Raw genomic sequence first — 19,065 nt, 5'->3', positions numbered from 1 at the left:
GAGAGATTAATCACATGCCAGTTTTTGTGACTTTTCATGTATCTCTGGAGCAACCCAGGGCCACCAGGTTATGAAGTGCTTTTTACCTTCAGGAAGTACTGCTCAGCAGCTCGCATAAATAGCAAGTTAGTAGGAAGACAAACCAAGACTGACATCTCTACAAGTTTATGATAGACCTTGAAGTGTTAAATGTAGGTTTATTTTAAAGGAGTAGAAAAGAGAAGAACTGCATTCACACACCTGTAATACCTGTGTTAGACAATAGAAGTGTTAAAGTTTTCTGTTTGTAGATTGAGTTTTTAAGCCAGAGACAGTAGAGAGAGGTGTCCAAGAGATGTGGGCTGCACCAAAAGCTGTTTCCCCTCCCAGAATCTGCCTGCTGAGTAGGACCCTCAGAAGCCTAGAGCCCTTGCCTAGGAGCTGACTGGGAAAGCTCTCTGGTACTCATCTACATTAAAAAGATTGCACATTTATTCTGAGTCCTTTTTCACCCTTGTGTTTGCACTCTCTACTCTGCTGCATTTGTACTTCTACCATCCAGATGTCTGTGTCTGAGTGAACACTATTTGCAAATTCCAACAACCATATTCACAGCTCAAATTCTGATACACATGCATTGCTCACTTCTAACCCTAGCTACACCTCATGTTTGGACCATTGCAGCAATGTACTTTACAATCAAAATCAATATTGTTTCCTATGGTGGAAATGATTTTCTCTTTAAAAATATGCCATTTTAGGGGCTTTTTAATATTTCCTCCTTGGATCTTTCAATGAAAGGAAACAATTGTTGAACTTGTAAAGTATCCCGGACATGAAAAAGAAATGGGTCAGGAAAAAAAGCAAAACTGAGAGGTACAGAGAAAGATCACCTTTGAAAGTTAAATATGACTTTCTACTTTTAGAATTGTGGCCCAAGATACATTTACATTTAGGGTCAGACAGGATCTAGAGCTACCAGCTCTGACCAGACAATCCATTGAGCAATGGTATGAAGATCTTTCTTACAGTGTGAAGGGGCCACTGAGAGGAAGCGAGATTATCATTGCATGCAGCCTAATCATGGAAAGCTGCCTTAAAATGGCCCCAGAGTGAGAAGCAACCAGGTCTGTAGCTCTTACTCTCAGGAGTGAGTTTAGAGCTACAAGTGAGGTATGACAGCTCACCCCAAGTGAGTAAACAAGTCACTTCCCCATATCTCTGCTTCCTATCAATTCAGAAGTGACCAAATACCTGCCAGGCACACAGGCTCTGCTGCCAGGGAAAAGGAAGGGTTTGGAATAAACACTACTGTCTACTTGTAGAAGTCTCACTGTAGCAGTGTTTTTGGTAAAGGAGACTTGGAAAAAAATCCACAGGCAGGACAACATTTAATGAGAGAATGCATAATGAAATTAACATAGATAATTTAATGAAAGGGGAAAGAAAGAAAGAAACATCCTTACGTGAATTTAATTAAGTAAACAATTACAGCAAAACTATTTTGAGGTTGGTAGTGGTTTTTTGGTTTGCTTTATTTTTAATTGTAAAAAGCTATTAGCACTGAAATATGGGAGGAAATTATATATGCTACTGATTCGATAAAGTGAACATCTCAAGTATGGAAAGGGTTGGAGAAGAGTTTGAAAATATAAAACACTATTTGTCTGAGGCACTCAAGATCCTATTACCAATATCAAAGACCTTGCAGAAAGATGTTTCGGCTGGGCAGAAGTGTTTGAACCTTGCAAGGAGACCGTAATTCATCCCTGCTGAATTCATTCCTTCCATTCTCTGAGAAAGTCTATTCTGGGTATATATGATATTCTTTACATCTGGCAGTCTCTACAGCAGGAAACCTTGGACCAGGAGTAAGGTGACAGGGCTACATTTACTGGCTAGTTAATGAGAAAAAAACAATTATCAAAAGGTTTCCTGCATCACAGGTGCACTATTTCAGAAGCAGGAGGAGTTGTTGTAGCACTACATCACAGATGCAATTCTGCCCAAGTATAGTTTTGTCTGTCTAGTAAAACTATCCAAACACTGTTGTATGAGTTGAATAAATATTGCCATAACTACCAGAAGGCATAAGAAACAGAGTGGCTGCCTGAAATCAAGCAATAAGATAGCAAGGTTACAAACAAGTTTCTGAATTGGGTGAAGGGATTCATTCCTCTTTATACTGAGATTTTCCTGTGTCCCACTGGACATCTAAGAAGAGCCCTTGATGTGCTTCACTACTGCAGAGAGATATATAAGAGTTTTTCTAAAAGAAAGAATGAAGATGTGAAGTAAACTCTCGGCCTCTATAAACTGAGGAAAAAATTATCTTGACTACTTATGCTTCCAGTTCTGTTTTGATCCATTACTTTCACGGTATGCTTTAACAGGATTACCAAAAAAACCCTCACAACTGTAAAATTCTCCAGAATTAGAAATGGTAAATTATTAACACTGATCTACTGAATGCAGTACTTTTATATTATGATTTATTTATTAAGAAAACTGAAACAAAGCTCAGTACACCTTGACATTCTTTTGGAATAAATATGACCTTTTGATGCCTGTGCTGATACCCTTCCAATTACAGCTGCTGGACAATTCCATTGCATTTGTCTTCTGTTTTTCCACAAAAATAAAACCACGTGGGCCATAGCCTTCACCAGGCAATCTGTATGTGGTGGCCCACAAAGGGTTCTGGGGCTGATGGCACATGAGCTGCATGTAAACAATCCTTACAGAATTCAGTGGTGTCTCACTTGCCTTGCAGCAACTTCAGAAACACACCCAACGAAATATCCAAGGGGTGAGCATAAGGTGCAATGGAGCAAAGAGATGATATCTGTCTTGCAGCACAATTCTGCCAGATCCCTAGACAGCATTAGCTGAAAAAACTTTCTAGAAGCATTTAACAGTGGCAAAGATTAACTGATTTTTGAGTTGGAGGTGACACTGTAATCTTTTACTGTCAACAGTAGAAAGATTATCAATGACAAAATAACACTATCTAAGTTATAGTGATCCATTATAATCAATCATGTGACTTCAGCACCCGTTGTGCAGAACACGTCATATCCAAAGTTCAAAGCAGCAAAACAATAGGTGTCGTTTCACGTATTTATCAAACTCTAGGTTAGATGAGAAAAAGACAGCTACCAGCTGCACTTCTGTGTTCCAGGAATGTCTCTTCATTTCCTCAGTACATGATAGGCTTAATGGTATACTGGGTGATACCAAAGGTGAAGCACAAAACACATTACGTATGCAGGAGTTCTGAGATTAAAGCAAATACAGTGTGGCTGAGGATACTGTCAGAAGACCAAAATGAAACATAAGTGAACCCATACTTCCAAAATTTGGCACTTACAGTTAGATTCCTCTTGACTTGAACTAAAATTTCAGTTAAATGTTAGTGCACCTTCCTGACCACTTCTTTGGGAATTAATTGACGTCCAGCCTCTGAAGCATTAATACAATGTCCATGCTTGTTTAAGTAACTGGCAAGAGTCCATGTAAGCTGTGGTCTCCATGACAGGGAACTAAGGCTTAGTGAAGAAAGACTTGCTCTAACATTGATGCCTAAAATCAGGCACTATTTCTCATTCAAAGCTTTCTGAAACTCCTATTACCAACCTATCAAAACTCTCACTTCAGTCTTATCTTTGTGCAAGCAAAGTCCTTGTAATTTCTTTAAGCACTTGTCATGAAAAGAATGAGGCAGGTATTACAATTAGTGGGTACTAGCAAGGTGCCCCAGTATGGTGTCACCAAGCATAGATAATGCAACACAGACATCTCCTTCCTGTGTGTGAATGAAAACACAAACAGCTGTGATCTCCACACTACAAACAGAGTATCTCCAAGTGTCAAAACAAGTTGTGGAAAGGGAGAGAAAGAATGAGAAAAACCCCATCTGCAGACAAGTCTCTTGGTTAAGCTACCACAGTGAAACCATGCCAGAAGCTGAGAAATGGTTGTCTAATGCCTGGTGTGGATAGACCCATGTTTCCCTTTATGACAGGCTACTGCCTACAATCTGGGCACAGACAGACTTTGTCAGAGGAGAAATAACAAGAAATGCAAGAAAGGCAAATATTAAAGGGCTGACCAAAGGATCCCAAGCACAGGGTTCGTAAGGAATCTCACCATCTGGTTTCAGACTGTGCTCATCTTCCTAAAGCTAAGCTTGGCTTAAGTATGAGTATTAAATACTATCAGGATAAGAGGCTGAGGAAAAGTACAAGGAATTTAAAAACTGTGTGTTGGGTGGAAGACAACCAAACAACATCAGTAAGACTAATACATGTGCAAGGAGATGAAGAGAAAGAATCGTAAAACCATGGTATGACTTCCTTGGAGGACTGGCAAGCAATAGTCACACTTTTTGGGGCACATGTCTCTCTTACTGCTTCTTAACTGTTTTTTTCCCTGACACCTTTAACCATTTTGCTTCTAAAAAATCTTTACACTGTTGAAGATGCTCCTGTATTGCTCCACTTTTTACTGTCTGTTGACTCCTGAAGGTTAAAGTTATGCAGCATGACTGTAGGTCATGACAAAAGTTATATCAGGGTGGACTTCAACAGCCTTATCTGTATTTTCTCGTCTCATATACTCTTTCATGAAGTAAAGGGTATGTGATTTGAGAGACATTGTGGTAATGAAAATGGAGACAGGAAATTATTTTAGTGGACTGGACTTGTAACAGTCTGTCCTTAAGAAGGAAAAATTTGTAAATACTCTAGCTTCATTAAAGATTTTATTTACATGAATGTGCCTCATTTATTCGGAAATATTCAGGCTGGAATAGCCTTCAATTATTTGTACTGTGAAGGCAGCTTTTACATTAGCTTTCTAAAGATATATTTTCTAGAGAGAGCCCTAGATGAAAGGACTGATCACCAGTTTAGGGACATTTCTGTACGTACTCCATAAATGCACACATATACAGCATATACAGACCATAACATAGAATATACATCTTCTATCTGAAGACGTTCCAGGATCTCTCAGATATCTGACTTTAGTTGCACCTTTCTTTTACCATTATTTCCCTTCTAGCCAATTGGAATAAATGACTGTTATTTCTGTTTTCTGCAAGGGCCTGTCATTCATATTTGTTATTAAAAATTCTGCCACAACAACAGCAACAAATTTAGCCAAACAACTGCTCCATAAGTTTTCAAATAAAAATGCAACACAAACGACTGGTTACCCTTGGAAGTGGTTCTTAGTTGTCAGGTAGTGAACAATCTTCAGAGAGGCCTGCAGGTTAGGAGGGGTCCCAGCTATCTGGCTATCTTCAGGGCAATTCTGAAGTGCCAAACTTTACTCATGAATGTCAGGATATGCTAGTTTGATACAATGTTTATAGGATGCTGCTGCAACACACCTCAGGGAAATGGTCTCTTGGATACCCTCTGTATTGCTGTGTAAACCAAAAAACATGCCAGAAATTGCAGCGCAGCAGAGCATATTTCCTTTCCTGGAAAACCCATTATAGGCTGGTTCTTTCACTGCAATTTCCTGCAAGTCTCGCATAAGGTTCACACCCCTGGTGGCATAGAGCCTCTCTTCATCCCTCCTTCCTGCCCTCAAACTCTGATCAGTTCACGGCCACAGTGGGTGGTTACTGCTTATTCACCAGCTGTCAGAAAAACCCAGATTTCCAGACTTCTGCAGAAATGCAAAACTGGCTGTAGTACAACATTGCTTCTGCAGCTGTTAGGGCTTTTTGTTTGCTGAGTATTAATAGGAGATGAGTTCTGCTCTGCTGGCATTCGGAAGCAATTCCCTCTCTGGCTCCTACCAATTATGTATCTATCTGGCAACACATTGATGCAAGTTTGTGACATGCAAAGAGGAAAGTTATTCCCTTCTCTAGGAAAGGTACTAGTCCTTTTCAAGGTGAAAAAGTAGATCACTAAAACAAATGCAAACTTTAAACTTCTGTGGTACCTGAAAATGCTGCACAGGTACATGTTAAGAATTTATCTGTGTTTTGAAAACTGACAGGGCTTTGTAGACAGTCTTACATCAGGCTATTAGCAAACTCAAAAGCAACACAAATTTTGCCCAAATACTCCCAAAGAATAAAAGATTGTTCCAAAAAGAGTGAACAAATTTGCCTTGTCACTGAACCCACAGAACGTTTTTTTAACTGGTGAGATCTTAAATATATCTGGAAAAAGAACCTTTAAAGATTCTGACTGGGCAATCCACTGAAAATAGCATGAAAGTATAGCTTCAACAACAGAACAGCATCTGAAATTGCAGAATTTCAGTTTTATAAAAGATGTGCAATTAAGGCAGAAAATGGCTGAAATTTCTTTCCACGTCTTTCTTTGTGCTCTTCACTCCTGGTGCACTTTCACAAATCTCTCACAATATATTACTAGTTTCTTCTGCCCATGTGCACAATTTGTCTCAAGTGTGAGCCTGTAGGTTGGTGGATTTGGCCAATAATTATCATTAGAACTGTGTTTGATAGACTTTATTGTGAAAATCTGCTGCCATGAAGAAAATAAATTTCAGAGGTTTTTTCCCTCACTCATTCCTATTCCAGGTCCCTGCCCATTGCATGCAAGTTAGTATTTACAGCGATAAGATGTCAGCAATCTGTTAAGTACCTAAGAGTGGGCTTATGTATAATGGCTACAGGTTACATAATTAGAGCATCATATTTAATTTGCTTGTTTATTTTCCAAAAATGCAGGAAAGAAAGGATAAATAACTGTGGAATGTTATGGATTGGAACAAAATGTTCCTAAGCATATTATATATGTCTCCACAGTCAAAATATAGAAATGAGTAATAACCCTCTATTTACTTGACCTCATGTCTAATGCTTCTTTTTTTTCATATTAATAGGAATTTCACTGTTGCAAAACAACTAGTCTTTTACATATCTGATTTTTCAAGTCACCCCACAATGTTCTTTAATAAAAAAAGGCTCGAAGATGCATTTTTAAGCTGTTTATGTCAGATGGCTAGCTGGTCACAGCATAAGGGTAATTTCCTTAAATGTGGTACAAAAACAAGCTGTGGGAAGTCCTACAGTCTAACTGCCGACAACAGACAAACTTTGGATTGTGAGGTTGGCCAGGATGATTCGCATGGTCCCCCTATAATGAGTCTCATACGATAGCACCACCAAAAATATTTTACCTGTAATATTTCAAGGCCAGGGTACAAACCAATATGCATGGGGTGCCTGAAATTCTTGACAAATTTAAATTCTCTGTGTAAGGCTCATTTTTTATTTGGCCATACGCTGGTCTTTATCACAGCTCCAGGAAAACACTGCAATTCATGCCATAATATTTTCTGAAGCAATGTGTAGCTGATAGTCAATATTGATTCATGTGGTAAAAAAATACCAAAGTAAAAATATTTAGAAGAAAAGTAAAAGCAGAAATTAGGAGCTGCCTTTGTAAGTGGGCTACTCTGTTTTATTGAGAATTAATGCTATAATCGGAAGACTCCAATCAATAGTAAGTTTAGGGAATTATAACAACATATGAGTTGTTATAACACCTTGAGTTTTATTTTGATAACCAGTATCTCTCTGATCCCTGCAAATATTATGCTATGCAACATAAAACAGAGATATGATCTCTGTCCAAAAAAAAAAAAAAAAAGTCTGAAGGAAGACAGTTTAAACCATGCTCTTTGGATAGAAAATACACAAGGTTTTCAGACACTGCAGCTTTTAACATAACATTTAATCAATTGCAAAGCTGTGTGCTTCCATACGTAAGTCTCAGCAGTGGGCAGGAATCCTCAAATATGCCTTTAGATATATAAAACCAGCATACATCAACATTCTTCACTGCTTTAACTTCCCACTTGAGTAGTCAAGTAGCACTCAGAGTGCCTGCACATGCTGTTATTTACTACTGCCTACTTCATTTTCTCCTGTTTTAATTCCGGACAGGGCAATAATTTGTCCTTGATGAGCACACTGGTATAAAATCTCAGGGCTGATGTTCACAACCTAATGGTAGCAGTATAACAAATTACCAAGAGGCTGTAACTCATCAAGTATGGGCTGCCCAACTGTGGTGTAGTACAACTTAGTTCCAAGCATCAATGAAGGATGGTTATGCTAATTTTCATTTTCTTACAGTAGGGTAAGTGAAGAATGTACATGCAATCAATTAACAACAGCGACGGTGTCTCAGCTAAAGGGGGCAACCTATTAAGCTGACATAAGGCATTGTGCATTTGAGACTTTAATGAAAAGTGGCCCACCTAAAGAAGCTTTCTTCTAAGCATTTCTCATGTTGCCTGTTTGCTTTGTATTGTGGATTAGCCAAGGAAGCTACTTGCAGTCTCGTCACACTTCAGCCCTTTCTCAATAATCCAAGGTACTAAAGTCTCTTCAAAAACCCGGTCTGGGATTTTTTTATCTCCTTCCCACAGTTCTTTAACAGCTAAAAGAAAGTATGATCAGTCTCATGAATTTGTAACCATGGCTCAAAGCCTCTGCAAAGTAGAACCTGCTTTAAAGTGAGATCCTGTAATGAATTTCTGCCCCAAAACCAGGATAACTGAAAAACCCCAATGTTCTTACATGTTAAGCATTTTCCCATCCATATATTTTTGAAAACACAGGATATAAACATCCTGTATGTTCTGTAGACATTTCAGCAGGTCCCTAAATTCTTTAGAACAATATTCTCTCTCAGTTTAACACTAGAAACTACAGACCATCAGCAATACTTTATACTGCAAAGAGAACCGGCTTCTAGGACTGAGCATCTGTAAAATGTTTGCATGTAGCACCTTTGCTGATGCCAGATATTTAAGATCAAAGTCATGTCCTTTACAAATCCTTTAAAATATAGGTTATATCAAAGATTCCTTTGACTGTTCTCAAATATAGACAGACAGACCTGTCAAGCAAATTGTAAATGCTTTTTACCAAACTTCTGAATTTTGTTCAGGAGGCTAAGGCAGATCATTGAAAATATGAAGTTCAGTTGTAAAACTGAAATTGCTTCATGATACTCTTCTTCATGCTTAACTCCTCCTTAAGGATTTATGTGGCTCTTTCACCACTGATATTTTGCTATAGATTTCAGTCCAGTATTTTGAGTACCCTATTTCTACCCAAAGATGATCATAAATTGCATTTACACTAACACATGGTAAATATTTGACAAGAGGAAGGATTTGAATGGTCAGGGAGATGGGACAGTCAGGGCTAGAAATATTAACTTGCTGTATAAGGAACCTAGTACTTTGCAAAAGCAAATCCAGTATTTCTGTATTTTCACGGCTAAGAGGGTAGAAAAGATTTATATTGCATTCCATAAAATGCCCTGGGTATAATATTAATATAATGAGGGACAATTAATTTGAAATCAATGTACCTTGCTGCAACTACATATAGTTACGCTTTTATTAGTGTAGATGATAATCAGAACTCAACTCTTTCAACTTCTGAATTCATAAGAAACTGTTAGAAGCCAGATGTACCATGAAGTTTTCCAATGAAAAGCCAATGTGATTCTTCCTGGACTATTATGCCCCTGACTTCCTGTTTTCCTTAAAAACATATAAAAGTTAATGCAGCTCATTACTAATGATATAGTCGGAATAACAGCAAATTGAATAAAACACATATTCATAACTGTATTTTTAAAAAAGTAATTAAGTCAATGCCCACAAAACTTGTTTGTGGAAACTGTGGGTTATTATTCCAGTGTTTCAGTTTCTATCAACACATTCAACGATTTTGGTAATATTTTGGGCATAAGAACATCATAAAAACAACACTAACAGCTGAATTATCATTCTGGAGTGATTGAATTAAATCATAACAGAACTGGAAAAATACTTACGCTCCACAAAATAAGAGCTGGCATCAATTTTCCAGATAATTTGACCACGGTGAGAGCCATTGACGCCACGGTTCTTGTAGTCCAAAAAGTTTTCTGACAAGACCTCATCTATAAACAAAGAAGACTGGTCTCAGTAAGTGCCTGTTATGACAACGTGCACAGCAGAGAATCAAGCTAAAAATACACCTTAGGCTTGACAGAACATACTAGAGCTACTAGAAAGCTTGGCATCACCTGTTGAGAAATCAAATTTATCATTCATTTATACAACTTAAAAGTTCAGCCAAGGCAGCTGAAACAGCAACCCAGGATGGGCTGGGCCATTGCCTCATTGTTTCAGCTTCAGTGGGATGAAATGGATATCACATCTGTACTCTAACGAAGCAAAAAGCCACAATCTCTACCTCCAGAGACCAGCCAGCCACCTCCTGGGCTTTTTCTTTCAGCGGTAACAATAGTTTTAATTTTAACAGAGATTTGTACAAATGTGCTTTAACCAACACAGTTTTGCTTGCTTCGGAAGAAGTCCTGGGCGGGTGCCGAGACTCAGTTCTGAAGACAATTATGTTAATTATTAGTTGCATTAAAAGTGAGAAAAAATATGAACCACTCAATCTGACATTAAAATACTTCATTTGTAAACACTGTGAAGAATTGGTTTTGTCTCAAGAAAAACACAAAGATAATGCCACACAACAAGGGACACTGTGCCTGAGGACACAGGGACGGTGTGACCTACTGCAGAACAGAAGAGGCAGCCCAACAAAGTTGAGAAACCCAAAGACTATCACAATAGTTTAATAAAGAAGACTAAATTGAAGGAAACTACAGTTTCACTAAAAGAAGAAAACAGTAAACAGATGTCAATATTGTCCCATTGGCTTTATACAGTCATGCTCTCAAAGGAGGAAGGTGAGTGAGTATCAACACTGAATTCTTTGGTGTTACTCTCCTGAGGATTACAACAGAAATCTTTCTAATGAGGTGATTAATAATTGCAATGGAGAAGTATAAATAGCAATGCTATCTACAATAAATTTCCCCTTTGCTGACAGGAATCATTTCACCAGCTGTGTTTCATGCTCTGTTTTGAAGTTCATCTGTGCTGTAATTCTTCAATAGCAAAATCCTCTGGTATGACTTCTGTTCTCGCTCTGTACTTTATAGTTAGTTGCAGTTCTTTTGAATTCTAAATTATACTTATCTAAAAAAAAAGCAGGTAAGTGTACAACTGTTACTCTAAGAGCATTGGTTTACTTATGAATACCTTTAGTAAAGGACCATCCTGGATACAGATTATCAAGGATCACACACATCATTTTTTGGAAGTAGGAACATCATATACTTGTGAAAAGACTTATACCTGTCCCTTTTGCTTTGGCAAGGAAAATACTTTATACTTAAAGATGAGCATATATTGAAATGCTGCACTGAGCTGGAACCTGGGAACTCTGCCTGGCTCTCATCCTGATGATGCAGAGAGAGTATCCCTCAGTTCCAGCATGCTGCTCAGTGGTTTCATCACTTGTGATGTTTATTTAGTTTCTGTAAGCTGCTGGAGATGCTCCAACACCTGCCATGTTATGATGATTACTGTCCCTCAAGATATACTGTTTATAAAATACCATGCTTGCATAAGGAGGCTTAGATGAGCTGGACTGGATGGTCTTGCTTAAGAAACTGCAGGCATTTTAGGCCAGAGTTTAGTGGCACAGGAGATCTTAGAATCATCTTTAAAACACTGCACTCATAGCAGTATCTGTGGGGATCGGCTGTCACTTCCACTGTTTCTGCTTCCTGCAGCTGGCATAAAGGCAGCATGAACTCTGCCACACACAGCGCCTCTAACTTGACAGATGTTGATGCCCATACCCAAACTAAATCACATCTCTATGGCAAGGTGAGCCAACAGGTATGACTCCAGAAAACCCCTTCCTCTATTTTGTTTAAAAAGTGTAGGAAGCCTGGAAAACAAGGCTGAGAAGAAGGGGTGCTACCCATCTGCATGTCCAAGGTAGAAGACCATGGGAAGGGAAGGACAAGCAAGCCAGTCTTTCCAGACCACAGGAAATCTAGAACAAGCTGCTCTCACTGAGTAACGCCTGCAAACTGCCTCCTGCCATGGAGGCAAGAGACAGGGGCGTGTGGAAAGCATACAGAGGAAAGCAAGTCCTCAGGGAAGGGATACATACATGGAGCTAGTCATGTGCACAGTTTACGGACAGCAGCCACTGATGGAATACAGGCTCAGGCATCAGAAAAGATAATTTAATATGAGCTTATGGAACTCTGAAATATGCAGAGCACCAGAACAGGAGCAGTGAAGCCTTTAAGTATAAAACCAATGTGCATAGAAAACGTATTTACTAATGTCATGATTTAGAAATCCAATATGTAGGTTGTTCTAACAGTCAGTTTTAACCCTGTCTGTCTCTTTTGAAAGAGGTAAGTTCCTAATTACAAAGAAAAAAAAATTATTGTCACTCTAGTAGAAATTTATGTTCATTGGGATTTTTAAGCCAGAAAAATTTTATCTCTAGAAGAATACATTCAGGTCCAAAAGGGAAGTCTTGCTCTTTCAGTTTTTGAAGGTACGTATTTTTGGAAGGTGAAAGATAAGAAAGAAATATCCTCTGGCGAGTTAAAAATAGCAGTAATTGAAACTCGTCAGGAGGCTGGAATGTATGAATAGGCCTGGTCGACCTGTTTTAATTGGCAAGTAACACAAATCCAGGCATGCTATTCCCTGAACATGCACATTATGTATGTAGCACATTGACAAAGAAAATTGTGCACATGATATACAATGCTGCTTAGTGCAGCATGTGCATATGTATGTACATGTATTTATCAACATTCATGCCACAGATAAGTGAATAGATGGTATGGCAGACTAAGGAGAAAAAGTATGTGCAAAGGGAAAAAAAAAAAAAAAGAATTCCTGTTTCTATTGAGAATCCCCATAACAAAGGAACTGACCTTTAAAACACGTTGCATCTTAATTCCCAAAGGTAAATGGTGAAATTCTTCATTTCACCTCCGCACAAAATGAAGAGCAGAGTTAATGCTGTTCCCTTTCCTATATTTCAGGCAGCAGCTAATGCCTTCTGACATTTTTCCAATGAAGCATTGTAATGCATCTCCCTCCCGCTATTTTTGAAATACGATTAACCTTTAAATTAGCTATCTGCTTCCTCTGCATAGCTTGGGTTTGGCCCTGCTTTGCCAAAAAGCAAATACTTTGCAATTGCGCTCAGGTCTGTGGCTTCATTTCCCTGGGCAGTAGAGAGCTTACTAATTAAGGATTAAAATGGGGGAGTATTTGCAATGTGCTGCACTTCGACCACCATTAGTTGCTCCTGGAGCTAGAGCTGGGGATGGTGAGGATGTCTAAGATGGGGAGCCAGCAGACATTGCTCTCTGCCCACCCTGCCCTTGGGCAATGCAGAAGTGCTGGCTGCCTCTTGCTTGAGAGGGGAGGTGGCTGCAGACCTACAAGACTGCTGGGACAGGAACAACAGCTCCCACAAACCTCCCATGGGCCCTAGAGGAAACGGGGAAGGTGATGCATGACCAGGAGCCAGGCAGCCCTGATCCAAATAGCAGCCAGAGGGACCAAGGCATGCAAATGATAGCAAGTGCTTTGGGAACCAGCAGCAATCTGATGGATTGCTTCTCCTCACCAAACCAGACACTGCCAAGCACAGCCTTTTACAGCTAAAAATATTCTGTGCTGTCACTTCCATGCTGGGCATGCCAATATACTTCACAAGCACTAGAGAGAGATAAAGAACCATGACCACCAAAGAAAGTTATCTTTCGGATGAAAGACAGAATTCAATTGATGAAAAGCATGCTGTTCTTCAGAGGAATTAGGGAAAATGTTGATAAAGGCCACTCCGCAAAAAGATCTGTGAATAATCTAATGGGGACTTCAAGTGCTGTCAGCAACCTACACGAAACAGACAGGACCTCGGTATTTGAAAATTTGTCTGATATTCCCACAGAGAATACATCTTCCTCAGAAGGATTGATGGAGTTTAAATTACAAATAACTGAGTGACCCTTTTGGTCTGTTTGGTTTTACTTAGGAGGCAGCAATCAAAAACAAATTCCCCTTTCTCATACAGTATTTTGCTGATACATATGACTAACCCATCTTTTCACATTCTCAAAGACTAAAAAGTACAAAATTTAGAATAATGTAGTACTTTCAAAGAAACAAATAATTAACATGAGACAGGAATACAACATCAAATAGGTTCCTGAACTTGATACAGTATTCCAGTCTCTCATGCATCACTAATTTGATTTAACACTACATACTACAACACAGGCTTTCCTGTAAACGTAATGCAGTTATTGCACGAAAATAAAAGCTACACCTCATGTCTTGATCTCTTCTGAAAAGGAAATGCTGTACTTCTGAAATTACATAAGGATTTCTAGTCTTCAGCTAAATAAATCTGCGTTAGTTTGAAATGTGAAAGTGGTTTTGGACAAAATGTATGTCTGTATTATGACATAAAACAATAGCTAGCAAAATACTTTTAAAAATAATTTTCTGTACAGAGAGGCTGAGCTATGGTTGATCTGTTTTGCAGCTAGCATGGAAAGCTGCAGAAAAGAGATTTTGTAAATCACAGAATCAATTAGATAGGAAAAGACCTCTGAGATCACTGAGTCCAACCTATGCCCTGACACCACCTTGACAACTGTTCCATAGCACTGAGTGCCACGTCCAGTCTTTCCTTAAACACCTCCAGGGACAGTGACTCCACCAGCTCCCTAGGCAGCCCGTTCCAATATCTAATCACCACTTCTACGAGGAAATTCCTCCTAATGTCCAACATAAACCTCTCCTGAAACAGCTTGAGACTGTGTTCTCTCATCCTATTGCTGGTTGCCTGGGAGAAGAGGCTGGGCCCCACTGGCTACAATCTCCTTCCAGGTAGTTAGAGAAAGTGATAATGTCTTCCCTAAGCCTCCACCATGCTAAACATCCCCAGCTCCCTCAACCACTTTTCACAGGATATGTGCTCCAGACCCTTCATAAGGTAAGCCATAAATAAGCTTCATATTTCTGATGTTTATTCTCTTACCACCCAACCTATCACTTGAAGAAAACCACAAAATTATGACAAAAGCCTCTGCAATTCACAAGTGGAGTTTGTAGTGATTTGTATCAGGTCATGAAAGTCTTTCCTTTTGCAACCCTCTAGCATGGCAAAATGCAGCCCTTGGAAGCTGTTCTTTCAAAGAGCTGTACAATACAAGCAGTCATCATTCTGCAGAAGAGAAACTATTAATGAGAAACATGCCGAAGATGAAGATCTCAGTTTCTTATTTACAAAGATGCGACATTAAAAAAATTTCACAAATAATAGTTAGAAACATTTCCATTGACTTCAGCTGCTTTGCATTAAGCTCCAGTGTGGACTGAAACTTCACTATTTATTTGCCAATTTCTGCCGTAGACAATTAACATACTGCAATTTACAGTTCTATAACTTCTTAGGGAGAAGAGTTCTGGAAAACAGGGGCCTAATCCTTCACTGGGGCTGCAAACTCAATTCTTGATCTAAGAGTTTTGCATATGCTTTTTCCAAGCACATAAATGGTTCAATTTTAATCCCACAAAAATTAGCCCCTTGCTCAGCTAGATAAAATAAAATGGGAGGGAGAAATGTGACCAATGAGTGGGGAAGAGCAGAAATAGGAAGACATGTCAAGAGAAGGACGAAAGGAAAGTAGAAAGGGAGATAAACTGTAATAAAATGCGGAGAGAGTTGGCAAAGTTAGAACAATTCATAGTCACCGAAGGCAGAAGATGGTAGCCCTAAGTAAAACTGCTCCAGGCACATTAGAAACACAGGCATGGTGGATTTCAAACTTGAAGCAGAAAGAATTACATGTTAAACCCAAATGACACATCAGCCGCTCCCAAAACCAAGGACTCTCAATTTTCAGTGAAACACTTCTATTTTTGAACATCTAGCTTACTTTCAGAGTGACTTATCACCCTTTACCACTCCAGCATTCTCCAAACTACTGCAGGGAGATAACACTCTCATTTTTCATGACATCAACAACAATTAAAAAGGCAAATGACTAGCCATTACAGAGACCCTATTAAATATTGGCAATGATATGCCTGTGGGTTATCAGAAGGTTCTGGATGACTTGTGGATCCAGTTCTTCTTCACTTGCACTTGAGCTAACCACACTGAGAGTTTGAGCTCTGTCACTCAAAGGACTTCCCTCTCCTTTCCCATAATGGTGGAACCTCTGGCTAAAACCAGAGCTCATGTCAATGGATTCTGTTCTTCTATGGTGTCCTTGTAGTGTTAGTGTTAGTGTTCTGTGCTCCAGAACAACCCACCTTGTATTTCTCTCCTGTAACAACAAATCTTCTGCAAAAGGTAGAAGGAATGAGGAAAGCAAGGAGTGGAGGCTCAGGAATAAAAGCTTGTGGGGTCTAAACCCCCCACAGCAAATATTAAGTTGCAGTGGAATGGGCATCTGTCCAGTAATACTGGTGTCATTTGGTTCTGCATACCCTTAGAAGTGGTAACACCACAAAGCTGTCAGTGCTACTTCAGCTGTGCCCATCCCAGCTATAGGCTTCTCCTTTAAATCTCCAGCACTTCCAGATTTATTCTTATTCATGCAGCAAGTCGACCACGTTTGGGTCTCAGTACAGCAACAGCTCTACTTCACTGACGCATTGCACAAACTTATTCACAAGTAATGACATCCAGTTTGCACATAAAACTGAAGATGGGAGGGTGGAATCCAAAGAAGGATGATTCTGACTTCCCCAGGGCATACTGATGTGTGGTAAGGTACAACAAGGAAGAATTTTGCTTGCTTGTTTTTAATGTAACAACAAAGCTTTTACAGTCAGTGGAAGCCTCCCCATTGACTACAGTACAATCTGGAAAATGAGGATCAGGTCAAAGTAGTGCAGCCAAGAAATCTGCAAGAAAATTTTAAAATAAGAGATGCTGCAGGCCCAAGGCAGTATGAAGACAAGATATAAAGGGACATCAGAACATCTGAAATGTGAGCAAGGATGACATTTTTCCAGGTTAACAATGTTCATTAAATAGGGGGGAAATAATTTGCAGTATTTGAAAAATGTATTTACAGAAATGTTGAAAGACATAACAGCAAACGGTAAATTGGACTGGAGGTTGTGATCTAATAAAGTAGAAAAAAAAAAATCCAAACACAACTCAGATGTGTACACTTAAGCACCATAGTGCAAAGAACCTCTTGAGAATCTGGATTGATTTTATCTAAAAAATAGTATTCAGTTATAATCTTATTACATAGTGAAAGATCTCCAAAGAAAAAAAAGGCTTAAGGGCTGGAGAGATCAATGGATGGGAAAGATTACAAAACCTAAATGTATACACAGTCTTTACACTAGTTGTGGAAGGCAGCATAGGAATATTCCAGTGTTATGAACAGCGCAATGTAAGTGTTATAAACACTAAGGAATGGGAAGGATTTAGTTCTAAAACAGAAAACTAAGAGAAGAAAAACATACGCTGAACCTTCAAAATCCACATGGCTGGCTTGACAACCTCCCCAAAACAAATCTTTCTGCTTTAAGCTTTATCCTGCCAGGAATTTTATGTCTGTTCTGTCCACTGTTTGCGCCATGACTGATTCTATCCAGTCAATGGCCTGAACATAGTGCATGGAATATGCTTCTTTTGCAGGATTGAAGCCAAAATCTGGGATTTGGTGCACCAACGCTCCCAACTGATTTCTTATGAAATATTTTAGTAGGTGATCATTACTTGACTTCACAGTAAGTCTGTAATGCAAGGGCTGCACAGCAATATGGGCCATCCTTGCACAGCACAGAGGCAGTTCCATCCACGGGCATAAGGACCCTAGAAATCCCTGAGAAGGCATGAGGATACAGTACTCCCTGTCTGCATTATCTCCCTTTCCTGATATTCAGCATGAATAGCTGCAAGGGGAAATGCTTTTCCACCCATTCACCTAGAAAGATGTTCATAAGAGCTGTTATTTTGTGGAGAAGTAATACATGAAAATGGGAACCCTTTGGCACACAGTAAACACCTCTACCACATATTAAACATATTTAGGGAAAAGAACTGGTAGTCTGCAGGCTTCTTTACTATGAGTTCCCTAAATGACCATAAAGCACACCACTACCACACTAAGCACTCTGCAGAAGCTTTTTGGTGCATTGCTACAGCCAATGTTAACACAAATGACAGCTGAACCTTGGAAACAGTAAAAGGGAAGATATGTCAGAAGCCATATGTGTGGGGAATATTCAGAAACCCTTGCATTTAAGAGTTGACTGTATCCACTTGTAAAGGGGTGAATCAGATGCAAAAGCTAACTGTGCTCATGTCACAGTTGGTGGGTCTGTAAACAGCATATCCAGGTTTTGTCTGTCTGAAGGGGTGCACCAGATACAGAACTGGGAAAGGCAAAAAGTGACTCAGCCTGATAAAATCACTATCACTGGATCGAAGTGCAGCCAGGTGAAGGTGAGCCAGGTTGGAACAAAGAACTGATATTGCTGCACTAATATATCTGCCAAGGCCTGGGATAACTGCTCCTCTGACACTTTTTGTTCCTGAAATAAATTGTGCTGTGCCTAGTGAAAGCTGCCTGGCCGTGGGAACCTCTGTTGATGGAAACATCAACATCACAGAGGGTGCAGAATTGGAGGTGTGCAACAAAGCTTATCTTGCTGAGGTGATCTCAGACAGCCATGATTGCTGTCCCCAGCTGGTAACAGACCCAACTACAAGATGACCTACTGAGGAGGAGCCCTAAGACCACAGGGACATTCTCTTCCAAAGTCCATAAAAGGATTGGAAAGATAGGTGACCTCAGGACACAACAAATCCAAGTATCAACGAAATTCACTCTAAGCAGGCACATTGTGAAGAGTTTTGTTTTAAAGATGCTGTATCTGAAGCAGAGAGGTGGAGCAACCATCCAAACATGGAGAGAGAGCCTAAGCAGGGGGATTAGACCCGTAGCAGACACCCACAACTCCCAGCCTCATATGCACATTGCTGTTTCTAAGATTTTACATCTTTGCTGGCAACACTGACAACGCTTTCTGCTTGCATGTATTGGATATTTGGTAAAATAGCTGCACAAAAAAGTTCTGGTCCAAGCCTGATGGCAAGAAAAATGTATATTTTTCCACTTGTCTCAGTGGGCAAAACAG

At 39.5% G+C, this 19,065-nt stretch overlaps 1 protein-coding gene across 10 annotated transcripts in view; it reads right to left on the bottom strand.

The window, feature by feature from the left end:
- Positions 1-19,065, bottom strand: part of HECW1 (HECT, C2 and WW domain containing E3 ubiquitin protein ligase 1) — a 260,766-nt gene that overhangs the window by 141,487 nt on the left and 100,214 nt on the right. For all 10 annotated transcript variants that reach the window (XM_040074231.1, XM_040073981.1, XM_040074379.1 and 7 more), the window contains one exon: positions 9,831-9,938. In XM_040074231.1, coding sequence (XP_039930165.1) covers positions 9,831-9,938 — 108 coding nt within the window. The remainder of the gene's footprint in view (positions 1-9,830; positions 9,939-19,065) is intronic.

Source organism: Hirundo rustica, chromosome 1 (genome assembly GCF_015227805.2).
Source record: "Hirundo rustica isolate bHirRus1 chromosome 1, bHirRus1.pri.v3, whole genome shotgun sequence".
In the NCBI taxonomy this organism is placed as follows: Eukaryota; Metazoa; Chordata; class Aves; order Passeriformes; family Hirundinidae; genus Hirundo; species Hirundo rustica.
Note: the sequence above shows the minus strand (reverse complement) of the source record. Positions and strands in the feature narration are given on the sequence as shown.